The sequence below is a fragment of the Rattus norvegicus genome, chromosome 4 (genome assembly GCF_036323735.1).
Source record: "Rattus norvegicus strain BN/NHsdMcwi chromosome 4, GRCr8, whole genome shotgun sequence".
NCBI lineage: Eukaryota > Metazoa > Chordata > Mammalia > Rodentia > Muridae > Rattus > Rattus norvegicus.
Genome location: NC_086022.1, coordinates 11,732,377 through 11,751,859, shown reverse-complemented (window position 1 = coordinate 11,751,859; position 19,483 = coordinate 11,732,377). Strand labels below are relative to the sequence as shown.

The window sequence follows — 19,483 nt, the reverse complement described above, 5'->3', positions numbered from 1 at the left end:
AAGGGTTGAATTCAGGGTACAAGTATCCTATCAGACTCAAAGTAGCCCACATGGATTGGTTGTCCCAAATCCAGGACCATATCGTCTGGCCCCAGAAAGCACTCTCCATCTTTTTTTTTTTTTTTCTCTTTTCTTTTTTTCGGAGCTGGGGACCGAACCCAGGGCAAGCGCTCTACCACTGAGCTAAATCCCCAACCCCCACTCTCCATCTTTTATGTACATGGGTACACACACACACACACACACACACACACGCACGCACACGCACGCACACACATACCCACAAGTGGGGAGGATATCTGGTCACCCCTACAGACTTGGATATAAAGAGACCAAGATCCCTGCTCAGAGGCTCTGGCCCTGCCACTCAAGTACATTTAGAATGGAAACATGAGATACAGCAGGTGATGGCTGAAGCCAACCAGCACCCTGGCGTCTCCTCAGGATAATTATTTATTATTCATAGTCATCAGCATCTTCATTAATTATTCATATGATCCTTAATTATTATCCTTAACAATAAGAGCAGTAAATAGCAGAAAAGTCCTTGAGGTGCCTAAGGCCCAGGGCCGGGTGCCTCCGGGCAGTTAGACCAGCTAATGCCCCCAGGGCAGTGGGGGGACCACAGACCCCCTGTCCACTGCCCAGCTCTGCCCCTGCCCCTCCCAGTGGGGCCCAGGGTATTGCAGGAGGAGATGCTGGTCCCAAGGGCGGGGGAGGAGGTGCTCCTGCACTGTTCTCCCCTTCAAACCAGGGTCTCCAAGGAGAGCGGTCAGGTAATCCCCTGACCCCAGGGTGAGCCACGTGTCCACACCGGGCAGCGTCACTAACTGCCTGGATCTGAGCCATGTCTGTGCAGGGGCTGGGAGGTGAGGGCCCCCAGCTGGCCCGGCAGGGAGAGGCGTCGAGTGGGGCCATCTTGGGGGAGCTCTGGGGCTCCTGCAGGAAGCTCCTCAAACGCCACGAACTGGGAAACCTGCAAAGAGCACGGAGCGTGAGCAGGCAGACAAACTGTGGGGGAGGAGAAAGAGGCGGAGAAAGGGGCGGAGAAAACAAAGCCAGGAGGACTGGAGGTCGAGAGAAGGGGACAAGGAGGCTGCTACTACTGGAAGTAAAGAAATGCAACTTTGTGGGAGGAGCCAAACGAAAGAGCCACTGCAGAAGCACCCCGACAGAGGACCTTGCTCTACACCCAGGGAAGCTGGAGTCCAAGCTCTCACCTTTCCCTTCCCTAGGGAATGTGGCCCGGCAGCTGGAGCCAAATCCTATGTGGAATAAGAAGTCCCTGCCTCGGGAAGGCAACTAAGACAGGGAGACCAGGTGTCTGCGTGCAATTCTCTGAAGAACCTGCCCCCCCCCCCCGGAAACAACAGTGGGCCAGCAGCCAGGTCTCTGAGGCCAGCGAGAGCACCAGGGCAGGCAGGAGGGGTTTGTGGGTGCTGCCGTGACTACTGGTGAGATTCCCTGCGGGGGAGGCTGTAAAGGGAGACTGGCACATTTGCTGACGTGGGCCCTGGTGTCTGCAAACAGGAACAAGCAGCATATGGGACCGGGAGCGGAGCCGGGGACCGGAGGAGATCCCAGGCCCCCTCTGGAAGCCACAGGAGCCCCCCTCAAGCACCCATCAAAGCTGGAGCTGGCAGAAAAGACCCAGCTGTCCCTCAGGAGGCTACTCAAAGAGAAGAAATGTGGGTCAGGGAGGTCCTATCTCAGAGCCTTGACTTAGGCACCCAGAAAATGCCAGCAGCCTTCAGGATGGTTCTGTAGCACTTGGAGTAGGAGCCAAGGCAATAGGCAAAGCTAGGGGAGTCTAACCACAGCAGGGACCAAGACACTATCCTGAAGCATACCCTCAAGCAGCATCCAGACCCAAGTCCCAGATACCATGTTTACATCTGGCCCTTAGGCTGCCCTATGGGCAGGCTGTCCAGCTCCAGTCCTCTTCTGCATTGCTCCTGAGCAGTGGCAGGAGGAAAGCAGGAGCAGGGAGAAGAGGATAGGGGTGTGAAGGGGCCACATTTCATGCCCACTGAGAGGTAACAAAGCAGCTGTTGGGGCAGAAAGGGTGTGGCTGGGGCTGGGAGTAGGCTCCAGAATGTACCTGAGAAAGCGAGTCCAGGGTGAGAGTGGGGACGGGGCCGACAGGCAACAAAGGGGACGTGGAAGTGGGGCCAGGCCCAGGGGTGGTCACAGCACTGTAGGCAGGAGGGACCAGGGTCATTTGCCTCTGTAGCAGCTGTAGGACAGTGGCCATGTCTGCACTTAGCCGGGTTTCCAGCCTGGGGCAAGGAAGGAAGATTTCTCAGAAGTGGAAATAGCTGGTCCACTCTAGGCTCCCTCCTCACCCGGCTGAGGAAGGAGAGGGTTCACCCACCTAGCACAGACAGGCCTAGACAGAGCATCCCCCAAACACCAGCAGAAACCCAAAGAGGCCCCAAGTTCTCCCACAGTGCAGCCTAGCCTGGGCCCATTCCCTGGGCCACCCCTTGTCACCTGTTCAGCTGTCTCTGGAGTGCATCCAGCCTGCTCTCCACGTCACCCCGGGAACGCCGGCCAGGGCTAGACAAGGGGATGTTGAGGAGGCTAGGGGCCGGGGCAGGGCATCGAGGCAGCTCCTGGTACTGGCGCCCCCGACTGTCCCCCCAGAAGCTGAAAATATTGGACACCCCAGAGAAGGCACCTGGAGGCAGATAGGAATGGGGTCAGGAAGAAAGTCCAGCCCCTGCCACCCTGCCCATCCCCCACACCCACTCCCACCCTCAAGGCCCAGGCCTACCTGACAGGGGATTACAAGTGTCACTGCTTTTCTCTCCATCCTCTGTCAAAGGCTCCCCACCTGGGGAGTCTCCGGGAGGCCTGGGGCTGGAGAAGGGCACCAGGCGGAGGGGGCTGGAGCTGCGACCTGGGCCCTCATCCTCACTGCTCTCTGGGCTGGAAGGGCCACTGGATGGGCTCTCCCCCCATGGCCCTCCCGGCTGTCCCCGGCAACTCGGCCCTGGCCCAACTCGGGCAGGGCCTTGCCCCAGGGCTGACACCTCCCCTGGCTGCTCTGTGTCTGTGGGAAACAGAGAACATACCTCAGAGAGAGGGGAGAATGGGGAAGGGACAACGGGAGCTGAGCAAGCCTGGAAAGGAGCAGGGTCGAGTGTCTGTAAAGTTGTTTTATCTTCCTCCCACTCCCTCCACGCTGGTCAGCGCCCTCAGGGGCATCGCTGATTCTCGCTCACTGGCTTTCTATGGCTCTGTGCTTTGTTCCTTTGTTCTTGTGCTTCTTCCAGCCACCTCCCTCCTCTCTTTAAGGGGTCCAGGCCTGCTAGACAACACTTAGGCATAATGAAGACCAAAAACCCAGCCTTTGTCCTTGAACGTAGGGGAGGTCTTCTCAAAGGAGAAGGTGGTTCAAACGGGGCATGAAAAGGTGGCAGTCTCTGGACAGAGGAAGGGAGGCGTGGGGTTGACCTGGAGGACCGTACTGGAAGACTTTGGCAAGGGGTGGAGCCTGAACAGCCTGACCCTGCCCTCTGCCCTCTGCCCCCACTGTCCTCCGGCCCTCCCTTTGACCACCTCACCCTTGTCAGTACGCCTCCGGAAGGACAGTTTGCGCTTTCGCTGCCTGTTGAAGCCGCTCTCTAGTTCCGCACTGCTGGGGGAGCCAGGAATCATGTTGGTCTGCAAACAAGAGAAGAGTCAGGGCCCTTAGGTCCATCCTGCCTGGCTGCCCTGGAATGTGGGAGTGGGTCAGGCAACTGCACATGGGGGGGGGCTGCAGGGCCACCACCCCTGCTCTGTGTCACTTCCCCCCACACGCTGAGGCTGGTACTTTCAGAGCCTGATCTGACTATGATGACAGAAAAACAGGCAGAGAAGCTGCATATCCAAGGTCACAGAGAAGGGGCATCCTGTCTCAGGATGGCCCACTCACATCTCGAAGGTTGAAGGTGATCTCCAGGCTAGACCAAAAGTGGTCTGAGAACTCGGGGTACATGTCCAACACCTCCAGCAGATCGTCTCGATGGATCTTGTGCAGGTCACAGTAAGTGAGGGCCCTCACATCCCCATTGGACTTCCCAGGACGTGCATACAGGTTCAGAGGCTCTCCAAAGATGTCGTTCTTCCCTGGAGGCCACGGAGGAGACAGAGGCTTGAGCCTGTGGCATCGGTGGGAGAGTAGCGGGCACCCCCTGGGTCAGCTCCACCCTGGACAGCATCTCCAGCCATCCAGCTCCCGGCCATACGGCCAAGGAAACATGGGCCAGCTCATGTTCCCAGGGCTCTCCAGATGGGGCAACACCAGTGGCCGGAGGTGACAGAGGAAGGGACCAGGGACTTGGAGTCTCTCAACAACTACTCAGCCAGGATGCTCGGCCTACAGGCGTGGCTTCTTGGGACAACCGTACTTCTATCCTCAAACACCCTCCTAGCAAAGTACAGTCCCCTAAGAACAATGGCCTCCAAACGATAAAGGCAGCTCGGTGATCAATCAGAACCAGTACTGTTTTACTGAAAGAAAACAGGAGAGCATGGCCTAGCACCGCACTCGCGTGTGTAGGGAAACTTGATTCAAGTGGTACACATGTTTGGGCTGAACTGTAAAATAAAAGTCTAAAATGCCAAGTTTGATGCATGTAGGACTGGGAAAAAAAAAAAGGAAAAAAAAAAACCGGGAGGGCAGGAAATCTCTGCTTTCCAAGTGCCATCCATGCACACAATGGCTACAGGCGGGACATGAAGCTTCAGGGGACCGTGTCCTTAGTGACACACGCACATCCTCCACCTGAGTATATCCTGCTCAACTACGAGATGATCAACCGTAAGGAAACACTAGGTGCCTTTCTATGGGTAGATCCTGAAGTGCAGGGGAGGCTACGTAGTGTCCAATCCAACAACCCCATGTACTGCGGGGTTCCTCTCCATTGCCCACCTTGAAGGCCCCTCCTCAGGTGAGTTAAAAGAACCCAAGAATCCTGCCAGCAACCCCACACCCCCTGTGTATTCAGAGGGCTCAGGTCTCTCTGGGTTTCAGTGGGCATCCCCACCCCATACCCAAGATGGCCACCACGACATCACCCCGCAGGATCTCGATGGAGCCCCTGGAGATGAAGTAGAGGGCAGTAAGCAGGTCCCCAGCGTGCACCAGCGTGTCCCCTGGTGGCGCATGTGTGGTCTTGAATTTCATGGCCAGGGCCCTCAGGCAGCCTTTAGTGGCCCCTCGGAATGGTTTGCAGTGCTGCAGCAGTGAGCGGTTTAGATGTAGGCAGATGTCAGCCTGCAGGCACTCGGGGAAACCCTTCAGCACCTGCAGATGGGGGTGGTTCAGCGTGATCTCTCAAGTCTCGTCCAAACACCAATCCACTGGGTCACACCTTCGCTCAGGGAAAACCTGCTCCTCCCAATTCCGTCCGCTGCATTGGGTACTGCAGCCGGGTTCCCACCCTGACCAAGTTCTTATCTGGAAGTGTGGCAATTGATTTCCCATGACCGCCTAGCTTATGTGGGACTTGTGAAGAACCTGGCGGCTCCCAGTGGGAGAACTCTAGATGGAGTTTCATGGTCAGCATCCTGTGTAATTCTCAGGTTCTTTAATACTAACTACAACCACCTGAGGTATGCTGGATGCACCGCAAGGGTGGCCCCGCACCTATTAGTGCCTCACCGCATTCATGTCGATGCCGTTGGTGTAGGACCAAGCGTGCTGGAAGTACTCCTCGAGGCGCTGGCGTAGCGGGTTGGGAATCTGATGGAAGCGGATAAACTCCCGCACCCGGAGCATCTGTGTGTGGTAGCGGGCCGTGCCCGAGTACAGCCGCTGGATGATGGCGGACACGTTGCCGAAGATGCTGGCATACATGAGGGCTGGGGGCGTGGGTGAGTGGGGCCGTCAGCATCCGCAGGGACCCCGCCCGCCCACGGGGACCCTCTGCTCAGGCCCCGCACCAGGTCAACGACACTCGCGGTCCGGTCACGACTCAGTCTGAGAGTGGACATACACATGCTCAAACACACGCCAACCTTCAGCATTTCCTGCCCTGGTGTCCCAGCCTCCAAACTATACTGTGAGCCCAGGACTCTGGGAGGGGAAGAGCAGGGGGCGGGGCAGGGAGGTATGACTGCCACTTTGCTCCAATCTAGGGCTTTCACTGCCATTTCTATCCAGCCATGGCTCCACCCCTCACCCGCCTCCAGGACGCACTCACAGCCAATGAGCATGACACAGATGGAGAAGATCTTTTCTGAGTTGGTGTTGGGAGAGACATTGCCAAAGCCCACGCTGGTGAGGCTGCTGAAGGTGAAGTAGAGCGCTGTGACGTACTTGTCCTTGATGGAGGGGCCTCCCAGGCCGCTGCTGTTGTAGGGCTTGCCGATCTGGTCGCCCAAGTTGTGCAGCCAGCCAATGTGTGAGTCCATGTGAGGCTGTTCCATGTTGCCGATGGCGTACCAGATGCAGGCCAACCAGTGTGCAATGAGCGCGAAGGTGCACATGAGCAGGAAGAGCACTGCTGCCCCATACTCCGAGTAGCGGTCCAGCTTCCGAGCCACTCGCACCAGCCGCAGCAGCCTGGCAGTTTTCAGCAGTCCGATGAGCTAGAGGAGGGGACATGTTCAGTGTGAGGGCACTGAGCTGATGCAATAAATGATTTCTTCCTGGAAGCGCTCCCTGATAATGAAACCACCTGGCATAAAGCTCCTCCCACACTGCTCCCCGTACAGATGTCACTAATCTGTGTGCCGATGTTAAGACAAAGTAAGGGTCTCCGTGCTGAGGATGAGGAAAGAGAAGCTCCAAAAGGACCAACAGTCACCTCAAGGTGCTAGGTCAGAGGGAGCTTTAGTAGGAGGGAGCTTTTAGAAAATGACATCCCCACCCCCAACTTTAGAGGGAAAAAAAAGCCCCTTCCAGCTCCTTACGACCCTGTGGGTGAACAAGAATAGATTTGTTGGGGACCCTTCTTTCCTGTGTAGTGTCCCCCTCTTTTACCCCTCCACCCTACTTCCTCCTGGCTCTTTTTTCCTGGCTGCCTCCTGCTGAGCCCACCTCCTCAGAGCCAGAGCCAAAGATGAGCAGGTCGAAGGGGATGGCAGCCACCATGTCGATGAGGAACCAGCCCTTGAAGTAGTGCACAGCGATGCGGCCAGGATGGCTGACCACCTCTTCATTGGCGTTAACGTAGGTGGTGCGGAAATTGATAAGGATGTCCACAATGAACATGATGTCCACGAGGAGGTCCACTACAGCCAGAGGCTGGCAGGCATAGCCGCAGTCAGGGGCTTGGGACCCATCTTCAGTCTCCTTCAGCAGGAAGGCAGCCGAGTACGGTGTGAAGACAGCTGTGTAGATGACCAGCAGCAGAATGAGCCAGTCCCACACTGCCTTGAAGGGGCTGTAGTGTAGGATGGTCCAGCGGTGTATTCTTGGGGCCTGCAGCTTATATTCAGGAAGCACATCGGCTCCCAAGGACAGGACCTAAGGTGTGGGTGACGAGGAAGGGTCATGGAACTTCAGAGCAAAAGTCGGTACCCTCCATACTGTGACCAAGTAGAGTATATTTCCATCAGAATGTTCATCTTCAACCAAGTAGCCATAGAAACTGGCTACCCCAAACCTGGGCACTACAGTTCCCAGAATGCTAGGCAGCAGGGGGATATCCTGGCTGACTCCAGAGTCTGACAATACCCAAAATACATGAACTTGGGTCATCATGCAGGAAGGCCTGATATTGTGTCCACCACAAGACAGTCCAGACCCTCAGACCACACAGTGCAACTCTCACTATACTCTTCTGCCCCACGGCCTCAAAAGTGACACACACACACACACTGGCACACACGCACACACACACACTCTCACATGCTCACACACACACTCGAACACACGCACACTCGCACATGCTCACACACACACACTTGCACGAATGCACACACACACACACACTCACTCGCACATGCTCACACACACACCATCTTAGTCTAGAAAATGTTCTAAGGACTGCAGTTCCCAGCTGGGCAGTGAGCCCAGGAGCCAGAGTTCCAACACATAAAATAGTCATCGCAGCTCCCTCACTTCAGACCACTTGTCCAGGGATGCCAGTCACCATTCTCAGACTCCTTGGCCTCCCTGGGAGAAGAAACCCTCTCCCTGCTGCTATGCTTTCTCAGGCCTTTCTCCATCTCAACCCACAGAGTCTCCCACACTCTTACAAAGGGACACAAGGGACAGAGTCCAACCCAGGTACCTCGAGAACACAGAGGGCTGCATACCCAGGTACCTCAAGAACACAGAGGGCTGCATACCCAGGATGGCTCCGAGATGTACTCTTGGCCTGAACAGAACCCCATTTTCAGTCACGGGGGAAATCACGTGTCCCTCAACATTCAGGCAAAGGCAGCCCACTAGGGCCAAGGGGCAACAAGCACGGCCAGCAATCTTGCTCCCAGATCTAGGGAGAACTCACTTTCCCAAGTGTCAGAAGGCCCCTGCCCACCCACCTTTAGAAGCCTCTGGCAGACTCTGAGTCAGCTAGACTCCCTTCCTCAATCTCTCTAGCCTTGGACCATGCCATGGCTGCAACAAGACCCTAAGCCTTCCCCAACCCCAGAGGTTTTAGCCCTGTCCCAGAAGCCTCGAATCCCAGGGCCCCCCAAACTCGGGTCTCTGGGCTCAATGAAGTCCTAAAGAGTCTTATTCATGTTCAAGTTGGAATCCCCTAAGCCTGTCTGCATAGGTGGTGCTGTTTAGAGACCATTTTAGGGAATGGAGTTAGTAAGAAAGATGGATCTTCAGGAAGGGTTTGGCCACCCTGGAATAGACACAGAGACTTCACAGAAAGAGACGGGGTGGGAGGGAATGAGCACCAGGTCAGAGGAAGATCCTAGGTCTGCCCTGACTTCAGACTGAGTGAGGGCTTGTTAATCAAAACACAGGGTTAATACACACGAGGTTAGTGACATTTCAAGCCATCAAAAAAGAACAGGCTAGGACCCCACAGACAAGGAGCAAAAGAGAGTGGCTGTCACTCCATAGGACCCCTCTCTGCACCTGAGCACAGGCCTGGGAGCTATGCTGGACCACCTCAGACAGCAGTGACCCTGTCCCCCAGGTCTGCCCCAGTGCACATTTGCATTCAAATCCTCATCAGGTCTGGGATACAAGGCCCAAACCTGCTAATTCGATCTACAAAAGAGCCAGTCCTACCTCTCTCTGAAACCGCTGGCTTACCACATGGCTCTAGGCTAGATCTATAATCCCTGTGATCTGCTGTCTTACAGAAGACTGACTCAACCTTGGGTCGGTCATTACCTTGGAAGGGAAAACTCTCACCTGTGTCTGCCCGCCCCCCCACTGGGAGGAGCTTATGAACTCAGAGGGAGTCGGGGCCAGCAGTGATGCTGGGAAGGAGGGGATTCTCAGAATCACCCAGAGCTACTCCAGGTTCTAATGCAGGAGAGCCAGTGAGGAGGGGCAATCACCAGCTGATGGGACAATGGCCCAGGATGCCCTGAAGAGGTGAGCCAATGCTTCTTCTCAGTCTGCTCTCATTGCCCACTGAGCAGCCTCCAGTCCCTTCTCTCCTGACACCCACAAGAGTAATCCAAGCCTCCACTGCTGACCACAAACGTCAGAGTGAGGGAGCCCCAGCACCTGTGTCAGATCTAGCTGTTGCCTAATGGTTCCTGTCTCTCTCCGTCTCCCCATCATCGTCTCTGAACAACTAACTGCTTCCTAGCATCTCTAAACCATCCCTTAGACTCTAAACCAGAAGACTGTGGGCCATAGAAGCCATAGAAAAAGGGTTGCCAAGGCAAGGGAAACCCCGGGAACCTAGCCAGCAGCCAGGAGGAGAGCAATGAGGAGCTCAGTGGTGGGCCACATGGAAGAACACAGAGCTCCCAACCTGTCCTGCTTTTCCGAAGCCCTCTCCCCATCTGCAGCCAGAGCCCTCTGGGCCACACTCCCACCTGCCTGGGTGTCCCAGCCCAAGAAAAGAATAGGGTGCTGAGGGAATCACCTACCTCCTGGGCCACCAGGCTGGAGATGCGCACTGCCCGCCTCACCCGGCCTTTCTGGGCCCTGGTCTGCAGAGCCCCTGTCCTGCTCTCCTTCCCCGCTGGAATCGCCATGGAGGACTTATCTACCCCCAGCCTGGTTGGCCTAAGGCCCCAAGGCCCGGCCAGGGCCTCACTTGTGCCCCAGCAGCAGTCCCAGCCCAGGCTGCCAGCCTAAGGCTGGCCAGGCGGCAGCCAGAACCGCCTCTGGCATGAAGCCAGAATGGCTGGGGCTGGGCCCTGGGGCTGGGGTCACCTAGGCAGTGAGTATGGACAGCTGCCTGCTTGGCTCTTGCTGCACATGGCCCCTTGGTGTGGGCCCCCGCTACTAGGGTGCTGTGCTCTGCCCGCCTGCCGCCAGCCCAGCACCCGCGGTGGGAACCGCAGCTCCTCTGCCGGCCAGCCCCTCCTTCTGCCAGGTTCCCACCCCGACTCCACTCTGCCCCCCCTCCCCCAGCCCAGCCCGTGCCCGCCCTCTGCCCCGTGCCCGGCCAGCGGCCCCCTCCCTTGCAACCCGCTCTAGGCTCCTGCTGCAGCCGCTCCCGCAGCCCTAGCCCCTCCCCCTCCACCCGGCAGCCTGGCCTGTCACCGCAGATTAATGGTCTCCCCAACACCCCCGCCCCGCCAGTCCAGTGCTGAGCCAGCCAGAGTCAGGCAGAGACACCCAGAGATGGAGAGACGCCAGGTGACTGGCAGGGGCACCACAGGCAGTCCACAAACAGACAGGCAGAGACTCACACGCCGAAGGCATACACACTTTGGGTCCAGGAACGGGGCAGATGCTAAGGCACCCAGGTGGGACCCAGAGAGGGAGAAGAGTGAACCAGATAAAAGCTTCAGGGCAAGCGAGCGACATGTTCTGTAGGCAATGCAAAGGGGCAGGCAGAACCCAGAGAGCTAGAGGCATGGGAGTGTGGCCAGAAAGCAGGCCAAGGGAGCCCAGAGCTGGGCCGCTCCCTCACAGGGCACCCGCCATGGGGGCAGCCTAAAACAACAGGCCCCTCTTCTCCAGGAGTTCTCACTGCTAAGACTTCACCACTGCCAACATGCTAAGTTGCTGTGGTTGAGTAGGCAGTGGTCTTGCGAGCCACCTCACTGCTAGGAGGGACATAGCCAGAGGAGCCCTAAAAACAGGGCTCAGAAATCAAAAGCTGCTATTCTCTGATCCCTTGATAGCTTTTTACCCATTACAGGGCTCCCCACCCACCACAAGAAGGAGATCCTACTCTCCACACTAGGTGGGCATGGCAGACACCCCAGGCCATCTGGTATACCACCCTGGCCTACAAGAATCAAGACCATCCTGACCTTGACTTGTGAGGTCCTTTCCAACTGCAGCCGCTCCTATTGCCCCAACGACCCCCTCACATATATCTTTCTCATCCCTCTCGCTGCCCTCTCTCACCCACCATGGCCTTCCCAGTGTCTTTGTCTCAAGAGCCTCATCTTCACCTTGTACCACATACCCCATCCTGCCCACACCTGCTCATCCTAAAGGCTTCCTCCCTCCCTCTCCTGCAGCCTCGCTCTCTACAAGCCTTCTTATCTCAAACTCAAACACCCAACACCAGGCATTCTCCCCACAGCTTCCCTCACTGAGTAGACTTCCAACCCCCAACTTTCATCACAGCCTTGTCCCTCCTCCCCAGGTCCAGCTTCCCCTAAGGTGAGCAGAAAGGACCTTGGACACCTACCTGGGTGACCTTCTCGGTGACATTGTGGGTCCGCTCTTTTATCTTGGGTGCTATGATTTCCCGGTCACTGGTGGGTGAAGCCAGGAAAGGGTCGCCTTTGAGGTCCACAAAGTTGAGGGTGATTTGGGGTATCTTGCTAATGGTTCGGTAGCGCACGAGGTCAGAGTCTGAGGTGGAGTTAAGCAGGCCACTGCGCAGGGGGTGCATGGCCCCTGGGACGGAGACACAAAGCTTGGTCAGGTGGACAGGCCAGGGGCTGATGGGAAGCCAAGCCATTGACAGAAATACTACAATGACAAGGACCGAGGGGGTAGGATAACAAGCAGTGAGGTAGCTCAGAAGACCATGAAAACAAGCAAAAGCCTCTGGGTTTTAAGGAAACATGCCATCAAGAGAAGAAGGCTGGAGAAAGGAATAGAAGAGATCAGATAGAGTTAGCCCTAAATCTCTCTTGTCTCTTCCCAGTTCCACAGCCATCCCTGTCCCCGGGTGTCCTGGGACAGCTAGCCCCTTGGGCCAGCAAGGACTCTGTGAGTGGAAGAATGTAATGGGATGGACGGACAGTTAATGGAGTAAAAGGCCACTTAATGAGATTAAATAAGTACTTAATGGGATTTCCATCTCCCAGACTCCCAGGCACCTAAGAGGTAGGAGGGAGAGAGGAAATGATGGGCCTGGGGTAATACAAGCTTGGCAGACAGACAGAAGCCCAGGGCTGGAGTAGGGATCCCAGGCCTGCACTCTCACCTGTACTAGCATGTCGGGGCGGAGGGGGCAGCGCCCCAGCCCGCATTGCCTCGATGTCATCTGCGGAAGACGCCCGGCGCACACTAGCGCAGCTCTCCCGTGAGCGTGTTCGGGCCAGACTGCAGCTGGAACCAGAGGCGTCAGGGTTAAGGCTCTGAGCTGGAGGGGACGGGTGAGGGCCTCGGATGCTGGCTACCGGTGAAGCAGACGCTGGGCCCACCAGTGCTCGCCTCTCTTCTGCAGGCCCAAGTCCAGCCACATGGTTGTCCATGGCAGAAACCTCATCCAAGGCCAGGGACTCACTGCTGGGTGCTGCCGGCGTCAGGTCCACATCCACCACCACTGCCCCGGGGGCTCCAGGACTGCCCGTGCTTCCTGTCCGCATGGGCGATTCCCTGGCAGTCAGTGCCAACAAGGCAGGCAGCTTCAGGCGGAAGGTCTTGGCCCGGCCTGTGGGGAAAGGGAGGCCTATGGAGTGCAGGGTGACCAAAAGACCTGGGTACCTAAGAGTGGGAGGCTCTCACCCCACCCCATGCACAGTACTTGATTCCCCAAACCCAGACAATTCTATCTAAAACTAGTCATCCGCTCCCCAGTTTCCATGACCCTCCACGATTCCACAACTGCACTGGTTGAGAGGGTAACACATTTAGAGACTGATTCATCCCTCGGGTAGCTCACTAAAGGTCACACAGTAAATGGGGACCCTGCCACCCAGCAGCCGGCATCCATAGGACTAGCTTCACTAAAACTCAAGAGATGAGCCTTGTTGTCACGACTCTGAAGAGAACTGTTTAATTAAACCCAAAAAAAATGGCTCCTGAGGAAAGCAGAGGACCTGAGCCTTTGTGCCAATCAGGGCAAATGTTGAAGCTGCTGTTTGCAGCCAAGGCCAGCAGGCTTCCTATCCTCTCTTCCATTAACCTCCACTCTTGGGACTTGGTCAGACCACAGAAGAGTTGAGTCCAAGAGACAGAGCTTTCTAATGAGCTGGTAGCTAGTGGTGCTTAAGCGAGCACCTATTATTCTCCAGGGTGCTGGGTGGGGATCTGGGAGGCAAGCCTAGAAGACATGCTCTGCCTAAAGAGCTGCTGCGTGGGTGTTTCTCCATCCTGGACAGACCATTCCTTGCACCCTCACACATGCATGCGACTCAGGGAAGCAAGACCTCATATCATGGATTCCTGAGCTGACTCAGGAGTTTGACTGCACTTACCAGAAGCTAGCCAGCTGGTAGAGGGCCCCCTGTGATTGGTGTCATGAGCTGGCGACCCTACCATGTCCTTCTCCATCACCACTTCAAAGTTGAGGATAAACATGATGACAGCCCCATCCTCATTCTTCACGGGCACCACATCCACCAAACACAGGAAGCAGCTCCCTGCAAGGGAAAGGCATGGGCCATGGTGACACCAGATCCTTCTCCCCAAGTGGGCAGGACACAAAGTGACCAGGAAGGACCTCTGAACCCAGAAGGGCCCATCAACTTCTACCACACCCCAACAGCCCACATCTACAATTCCCAGCCCTGCTCTGACCCCTGCACCTGGCTAGGCCAGACTGCAGCCAGTCCACACTTCCTCCCTCACCACCCATCTCATCCCTCAGCCTTCTTTCCCAGTTTCTCCTCTCACCTTCTCTCTCCAGCTTGTGACCATTTCTTCCTCCATGTTCCCATTGTTTCAATGTGCCTGTACTTTTCCCTCCTTTAGTCCAGCATCTCCTGCTTCAGCCCCAGTTCTAAAGCTGTTCAACATCCCTGTGCCTCGTTTTTCCTCACCTACAGAGTGGAATGGTAGCCATTCTCCCAAGAGTTGCAAGGATTCATTATGTCGACACTTGTATGTGCATATGGACGCTAAAGATAATTGGATACTGTATCCATCTTGTATGTGCAACACCTGGCATAAGGACACTAGAGACAACTGCATACTGTATCCATCTTGTCTCTGTCCTCTTTAGTCTCCAGGCACTGTGTGGATCCACAAATATGCAACTTGAAATTAAGAGTTTCAAAACTTTACAGCATTTTGGGGACTGCCAGTGTCTAAGCACACAGTCCTCTATGTCATGAAAGTACTGGACTACCTGGCAGGAATCAGGAACCCTGATCCCTCACCAGAGACCAAGAAACACTGCTATGAGATCTTTCTTTGTCCTTATTCTTGACTCCTTCTCTCCATCGCCCAGAGTCCTTGGAGCAGGCCAAATCATCCCACCAGCTCCCTCAGGCTCTCAGGAATACACAGTCCAATGCTCTCCATGTTGATTTCTGAACTGAGGTAGACTCAAGGTGAGTGACTCTTCCAAGACCAAGACAAGGGTCCTGCCTGCAAGAAATTCTCCTTGATGAATCAGAACGGCACAGTGACGTCCTGATCCTCTCATAGGGACCCAGGCAGGTTGCCATCTCTTGTTGATCATCATCAACCAAGGTTCCCATTACTCATCTGACTTCCCTGCCTTCTGGTCGGTGGTCACATTCCTTCTGAAGGGCCCGACACCTAGACTAACTAATGCACCTTGGAGGATGGTGACAGGCCATGCTGTCAATGGCACATGAAAAGGGAACTCAGGAAGAAGGAGGAGGTGGAAAGAGGTGGAAAGTCACATGGTCTCAGGAGCACCCTATCCACCAGCCTTAGCCTTCCACTTACCTTCCTGTCCTGGAGCTCCCTAGGTTAGTCTCCTTGCCTCTGACCCTCTCCCTTCCCCTCGTCCCTAGCCCAGCTGTCCAGGAGAGGTGGTAACTGGAGTCAGGGGAAAAATGGAACCTGGAGCTCACTTGATGCCTGTCAGCCAGGCCTGAGTGGTTGAGCACTGAAGGTACGGCCAGGCGTGAAGGGTGGGGCTCTTGGAGACACTGGCATAGAGACATAGTGCAGACATGCTGGGCAGGGGACTGAGACCACAGCAGATTCCAGCAGCTGTGGGTTCCCCAGTCAAAGGAGTGCCTCTGAAACCCACTCAGGCAGACTGGCAGAGGTGAGGGCAAGACCCAGGAGGAGCTAGTCAGAAGCTCTGTGCCCTACCCACTACCCCTGCACTCACCATAGCCAGGGCCCTCCTGCCCCTGCCTGAGGGCCCTGAGCTCAGGAGCTTTGCCTGGGTGTCCCTTTAGCAGCTGCTCTTGTCCCCTGACCTCCGGCCTCTGACACACAGCTGTGGTGTTGAAGCTGTGTGTGTGTTGAGGCGGGTGGGGGGGCTGGGCCCAGCTGGAGGCCGTTTGGCACCCAGACAGACAGCCTTGAGTTTATGCCCTAATATGGTGATGGCCAGCAACGGCCTGAGCAGGAACTGGCCTCCTCAGAACTATAGAGGGGCAGGAGACCAGGAGACCAAAGCCTGAGAGACCCCAGCACCTACCACCAAGAGCCCCAGAGATCCAGGCTCCAAGCCACTATGCTCACCAGGACATGTGTCAAAGAAGCCTGGAGTCTAGAACCAAGATGGCTCTTCTAGATGACTTAGGGGCTCTATCCCTAAAAGGGGCCAAGAAATTCTGACCTGGTTTCTTCAGCACTCTATCCCTTCAGCCTAGGCTCCTCAGTAAGAGAAACCACATGGCCCAGGGCCCTGCATCTCAGATAGCTACGTCAGACCTTGGCAGCTCAGACAGTGACCCTGGGTCCCTGCATCTGAAAATAAGTGTTTTTAATCCTCTCAAAGAGAAACTTCGAGCTATGCCCCTCTCACAGGACAAGCCCAATTCCCACTTCCAGACACACAGACACAGAATGCTGATGCTGCCCCCTTTGTCTGGAATTTTTCTTTTCAAGTCTCCTGTCGCCTAGAGGCCTGGCTGTTCTGAGGTGTGGCTTCTCGCCCCCTGCCCGCCCTACAGGATCACTGGTGGGAACAAACTGCAGTTCCACGCATGTGAACAAAGCTGAAGGCCGAACAGGCCCTCGCTGTAGAGCTGCCGTCTCACTGCCAACTTGGCGGAGTCTTACGTGACCTACCAGGTCACCAACCCCAGCTCTTTGGCTGGAAGTATGGAGGGGGCTCCTGGGGGTAAGAGAAGGGCAGCCAGGCTGGGGGCGGGGCCCACAGGTGCTAGCACAGAGAAAGTAGCCTATGGTCAGCTTCCGGCTAAGAAGAAAGGTCGTGAACAAGTGACTGCGGCTGTCCCCAGGGAGCCTAGGACACTGTCTACCTCCCTGACCTCTCCCCAAACAACACCCCCTCCTTCCCACTTCCTACTCGACTTTCAATCCCACCAGTGGTCCAGCTCATGTAAAGAAGAGGCAGCCTCAAGAAGGCCCTGGGGCCAGAGCTGGGCAAGGCTGCAATTCCACCCAACACCACTCTGTGGCAGGCACTGCCCACGTTAGAGGCAGGCAGCTCTTGGAGCACTCCAGAATGGACGGGTGGGACGAAGGGGTGGGGGTGGGGGCTGTGACACTGAATGGGACAGCGGGGAGCCCCACTCTCTTTCTCAAGGAGAATGTGGCACAATAGACGGGAGAGTCACCTTACAGAATGCTCATCTGTCATACAACATCGATCTCACCCACTCACTGGGCCAAAGTCTGGATGAAATGACAGCCTGGCCCAAGAAGAGACCTCTGCACACTCAGAAGAAAGAAAGATGAACCTTTTCAATTGGCCCCTGGGACCATCTGATTTAAGTGGTTAATACCAAAACATACCCTGATTCACACACACACACACACACACACACACACACACACACACACACACAGCACCAGCCAGGTTCTAGAGCTACCATTTGGGTGGCGGGGCCTCCCTGCCTACTAAGCCTGTCTTTGACCTCTCAGGATAGAAATAAAAAGAGAACATCAGGCATGCCAGCACCCACATAGCTACAGGATCGGGTAGAGCCTTTGGTCATGATGACCCGGGCCAACCAGTCTCCTAGCAGCCTTCATGGTCATGCTGCTCACTGTAGGTCGCTGGGGTGGGGGTGTGCAGTCGAAGGGACCCTGGTGTGGCAGGTTCCACACATTCTGACTGCAGAAAAAGTCCTGTCACAAACCCTGGCTCGCTAGGATTCAATGCTACGTCTCACTAAGGGGTCCACTCTGGAGTAACGTCGCCCTGCCTGGCATCTTCAGTCACCCAACTCAGGCTTCCACTACATCAAAATCTAATCTCCCACCTCGGGGCACCACTGGCCCAGGCCTGCCTTAGCAGAAGTTATAGCTGGTGAGAGTCCAGAGAAGACCTACAGATGACCTGGGCAGCCTTGGGCAAGTTGGTGAGGTCAGGGTCCCACCTGTACAGTAGCAGGCTTCATGGCTTCCCCATTCTTCATGGTACCATTGAACATGGCACCACAGGTGAAGTATCTGGGACAGCATGACCAAGAAGGTGGCTCAGGTGCCTACTCTGACTAAGCCAGATGTTCAACCGGACCCTAATTTGGCATCTGGACAAGATAGAGCAAGACAGAACAAACCAGTGAGTGTGCCTGGGAAAATGAGGTATTCTGCCCCCAACAGTCAGGAGACCCTTCTCTCCCTTGCATTTGCTGTGTAGCTGCAGACAGGTCACCCACCTCTCTGAGCTTCGATTCTCTGTGCATACCACAGGGACAAGAGATTTCTGTTCTGGGTGCCAGATGAGGTGACAGATGGCCTTATAGAAGCATCTGGAGCTGTAATGAGGCAGAGTAGCAGGTCCCTGCAGGGAAGGTGACCTCCAGCACCCTCATCCCGGTTGCCTCCCTTGCCCCACTCCAAGCAGGAGGAGCTGTGCCAAAATGAGCCCAAAGTCACACTGAGGGCAGGGAGGCTGAGGCTGCAGTTGGCCCTGTCCGCCCCCCAGGCAGAGGCTGTCTCCGGAGGAGCGGCCCAGGGCTGCGCACTGTCAGGTTATATTTAGCCTGGTGGTGGCGACAGGAAGATGCAGCGGGAGCTGCTTCTGGCCAAGGGCCACCGTGTCGCTAACACCACTCTCATGGACAGCCAGGGGGGCTAGGGAAAGCCAGGGACATTGCAGGCTCAAGGGACAAGTGGGGGGGGGGGGAGTCTGAGAGGATAGCCAGTCAATGAGTCTGTGTACCTGTGTGAGAGCATGTGTATGCATGTGTGTCAGAAACAGAGACCAATCGTAGGCTCCTGAATCTAGGGACTGAGTTACACAGGGTCCTGGGGGCACTCCCCACCTGGCAGGCTTGGGAAGCCAGACTTCAAGTCTCAAAGAAACATCACCTCCAGACTCAGTCCTCCTGCCAACAATCTCTGTGTAGGGCCAGGGCCTCTGTGAGCATCTAATTTCCTGCTAAAACCAAACAGCCTACAGCATGCTTAGGTCACCTCACATTACAACTCCTCAAAAGACAACCTCCACCCAGGAAAGTTCGAGCTGGCTGGCTGAGCTCCGGGGTCATGGGGCCATGCTACCTCTTAGCTTAGGAGCGAGAGTATGAGAGAACTCAATGGGTAGTGTGCCCCCAAGCCTGACCATCAGAGCTTGATCCTTGATATCCAACCTGGTGGAGAGACCTGACCCCTGCAAAGCTGTCCTCTGACGTACACTAACATACCACGACACATACATACACCACAGCACACGTACACACTCATACCAGCACACATATACACTCATACCATTTATACACAAGTGTGTGTGTGTGTGTGTGTGTGTGTGTGTGAGAGAGAGAGAGAGAGAGAGAGAGAGAGAGAGAGAGAGAGAGAGAGAGAGAGGTTCCTCTAACAAGAAGGTAGGATGATGTCACACTGACCTGGGGAAGCTCCTCCACTCTAGCTGCAGCCTCATCAGATCTCTCCTGCTGCTGATTCCCTATTTCCTCCGCCCTCATCCCTCCCAGACCCCTCTACAGAGGGTCTCCTGAATCAGGCTGCATGGGTAGCTTCTCTCTGGGAACTCGTCCAATACCGTACCCTTGGCAGAGGCTATATCCACAAGCTGGCTTGTGAGGTGAGTTCCCCATCCCGGCCTGCACCAGGGAGACTGGTTTCACAGCAGGCGTTGAGTGCTTAGCTTTGGAAGGCCTGCAGGGTTGGGACGTGCAG

General features: G+C 55.8%; 1 protein-coding gene across 5 annotated transcripts in view; it reads right to left on the bottom strand.

Annotated features, from left to right (window-relative positions):
- Positions 1-435: 435 nt before the first annotated feature.
- Positions 436-19,483, bottom strand: part of Kcnh2 (potassium voltage-gated channel subfamily H member 2) — a 32,068-nt gene continuing 13,020 nt past the window's right edge. Inside the window, exons 1-14 of one of the 5 annotated variants that reach the window (XM_039106950.2) lie at positions 14,117-15,232; positions 13,699-13,863; positions 12,483-12,932; positions 11,736-11,947; positions 7,034-7,462; positions 6,195-6,582; positions 5,654-5,853; positions 5,044-5,296; positions 3,923-4,116; positions 3,570-3,669; positions 2,777-3,055; positions 2,494-2,680; positions 2,102-2,279; positions 436-976 (exon numbers count right to left, since the gene is read on the bottom strand). In XM_039106950.2, coding sequence (XP_038962878.1) covers positions 827-976; positions 2,102-2,279; positions 2,494-2,680; positions 2,777-3,055; positions 3,570-3,669; positions 3,923-4,116; positions 5,044-5,296; positions 5,654-5,853; positions 6,195-6,582; positions 7,034-7,462; positions 11,736-11,947; positions 12,483-12,932; positions 13,699-13,801 — 3,123 coding nt within the window. In that variant the 5' untranslated portion in view covers positions 13,802-13,863; positions 14,117-15,232 and the 3' untranslated portion in view covers positions 436-826. 5 annotated transcript variants of the gene reach the window in all.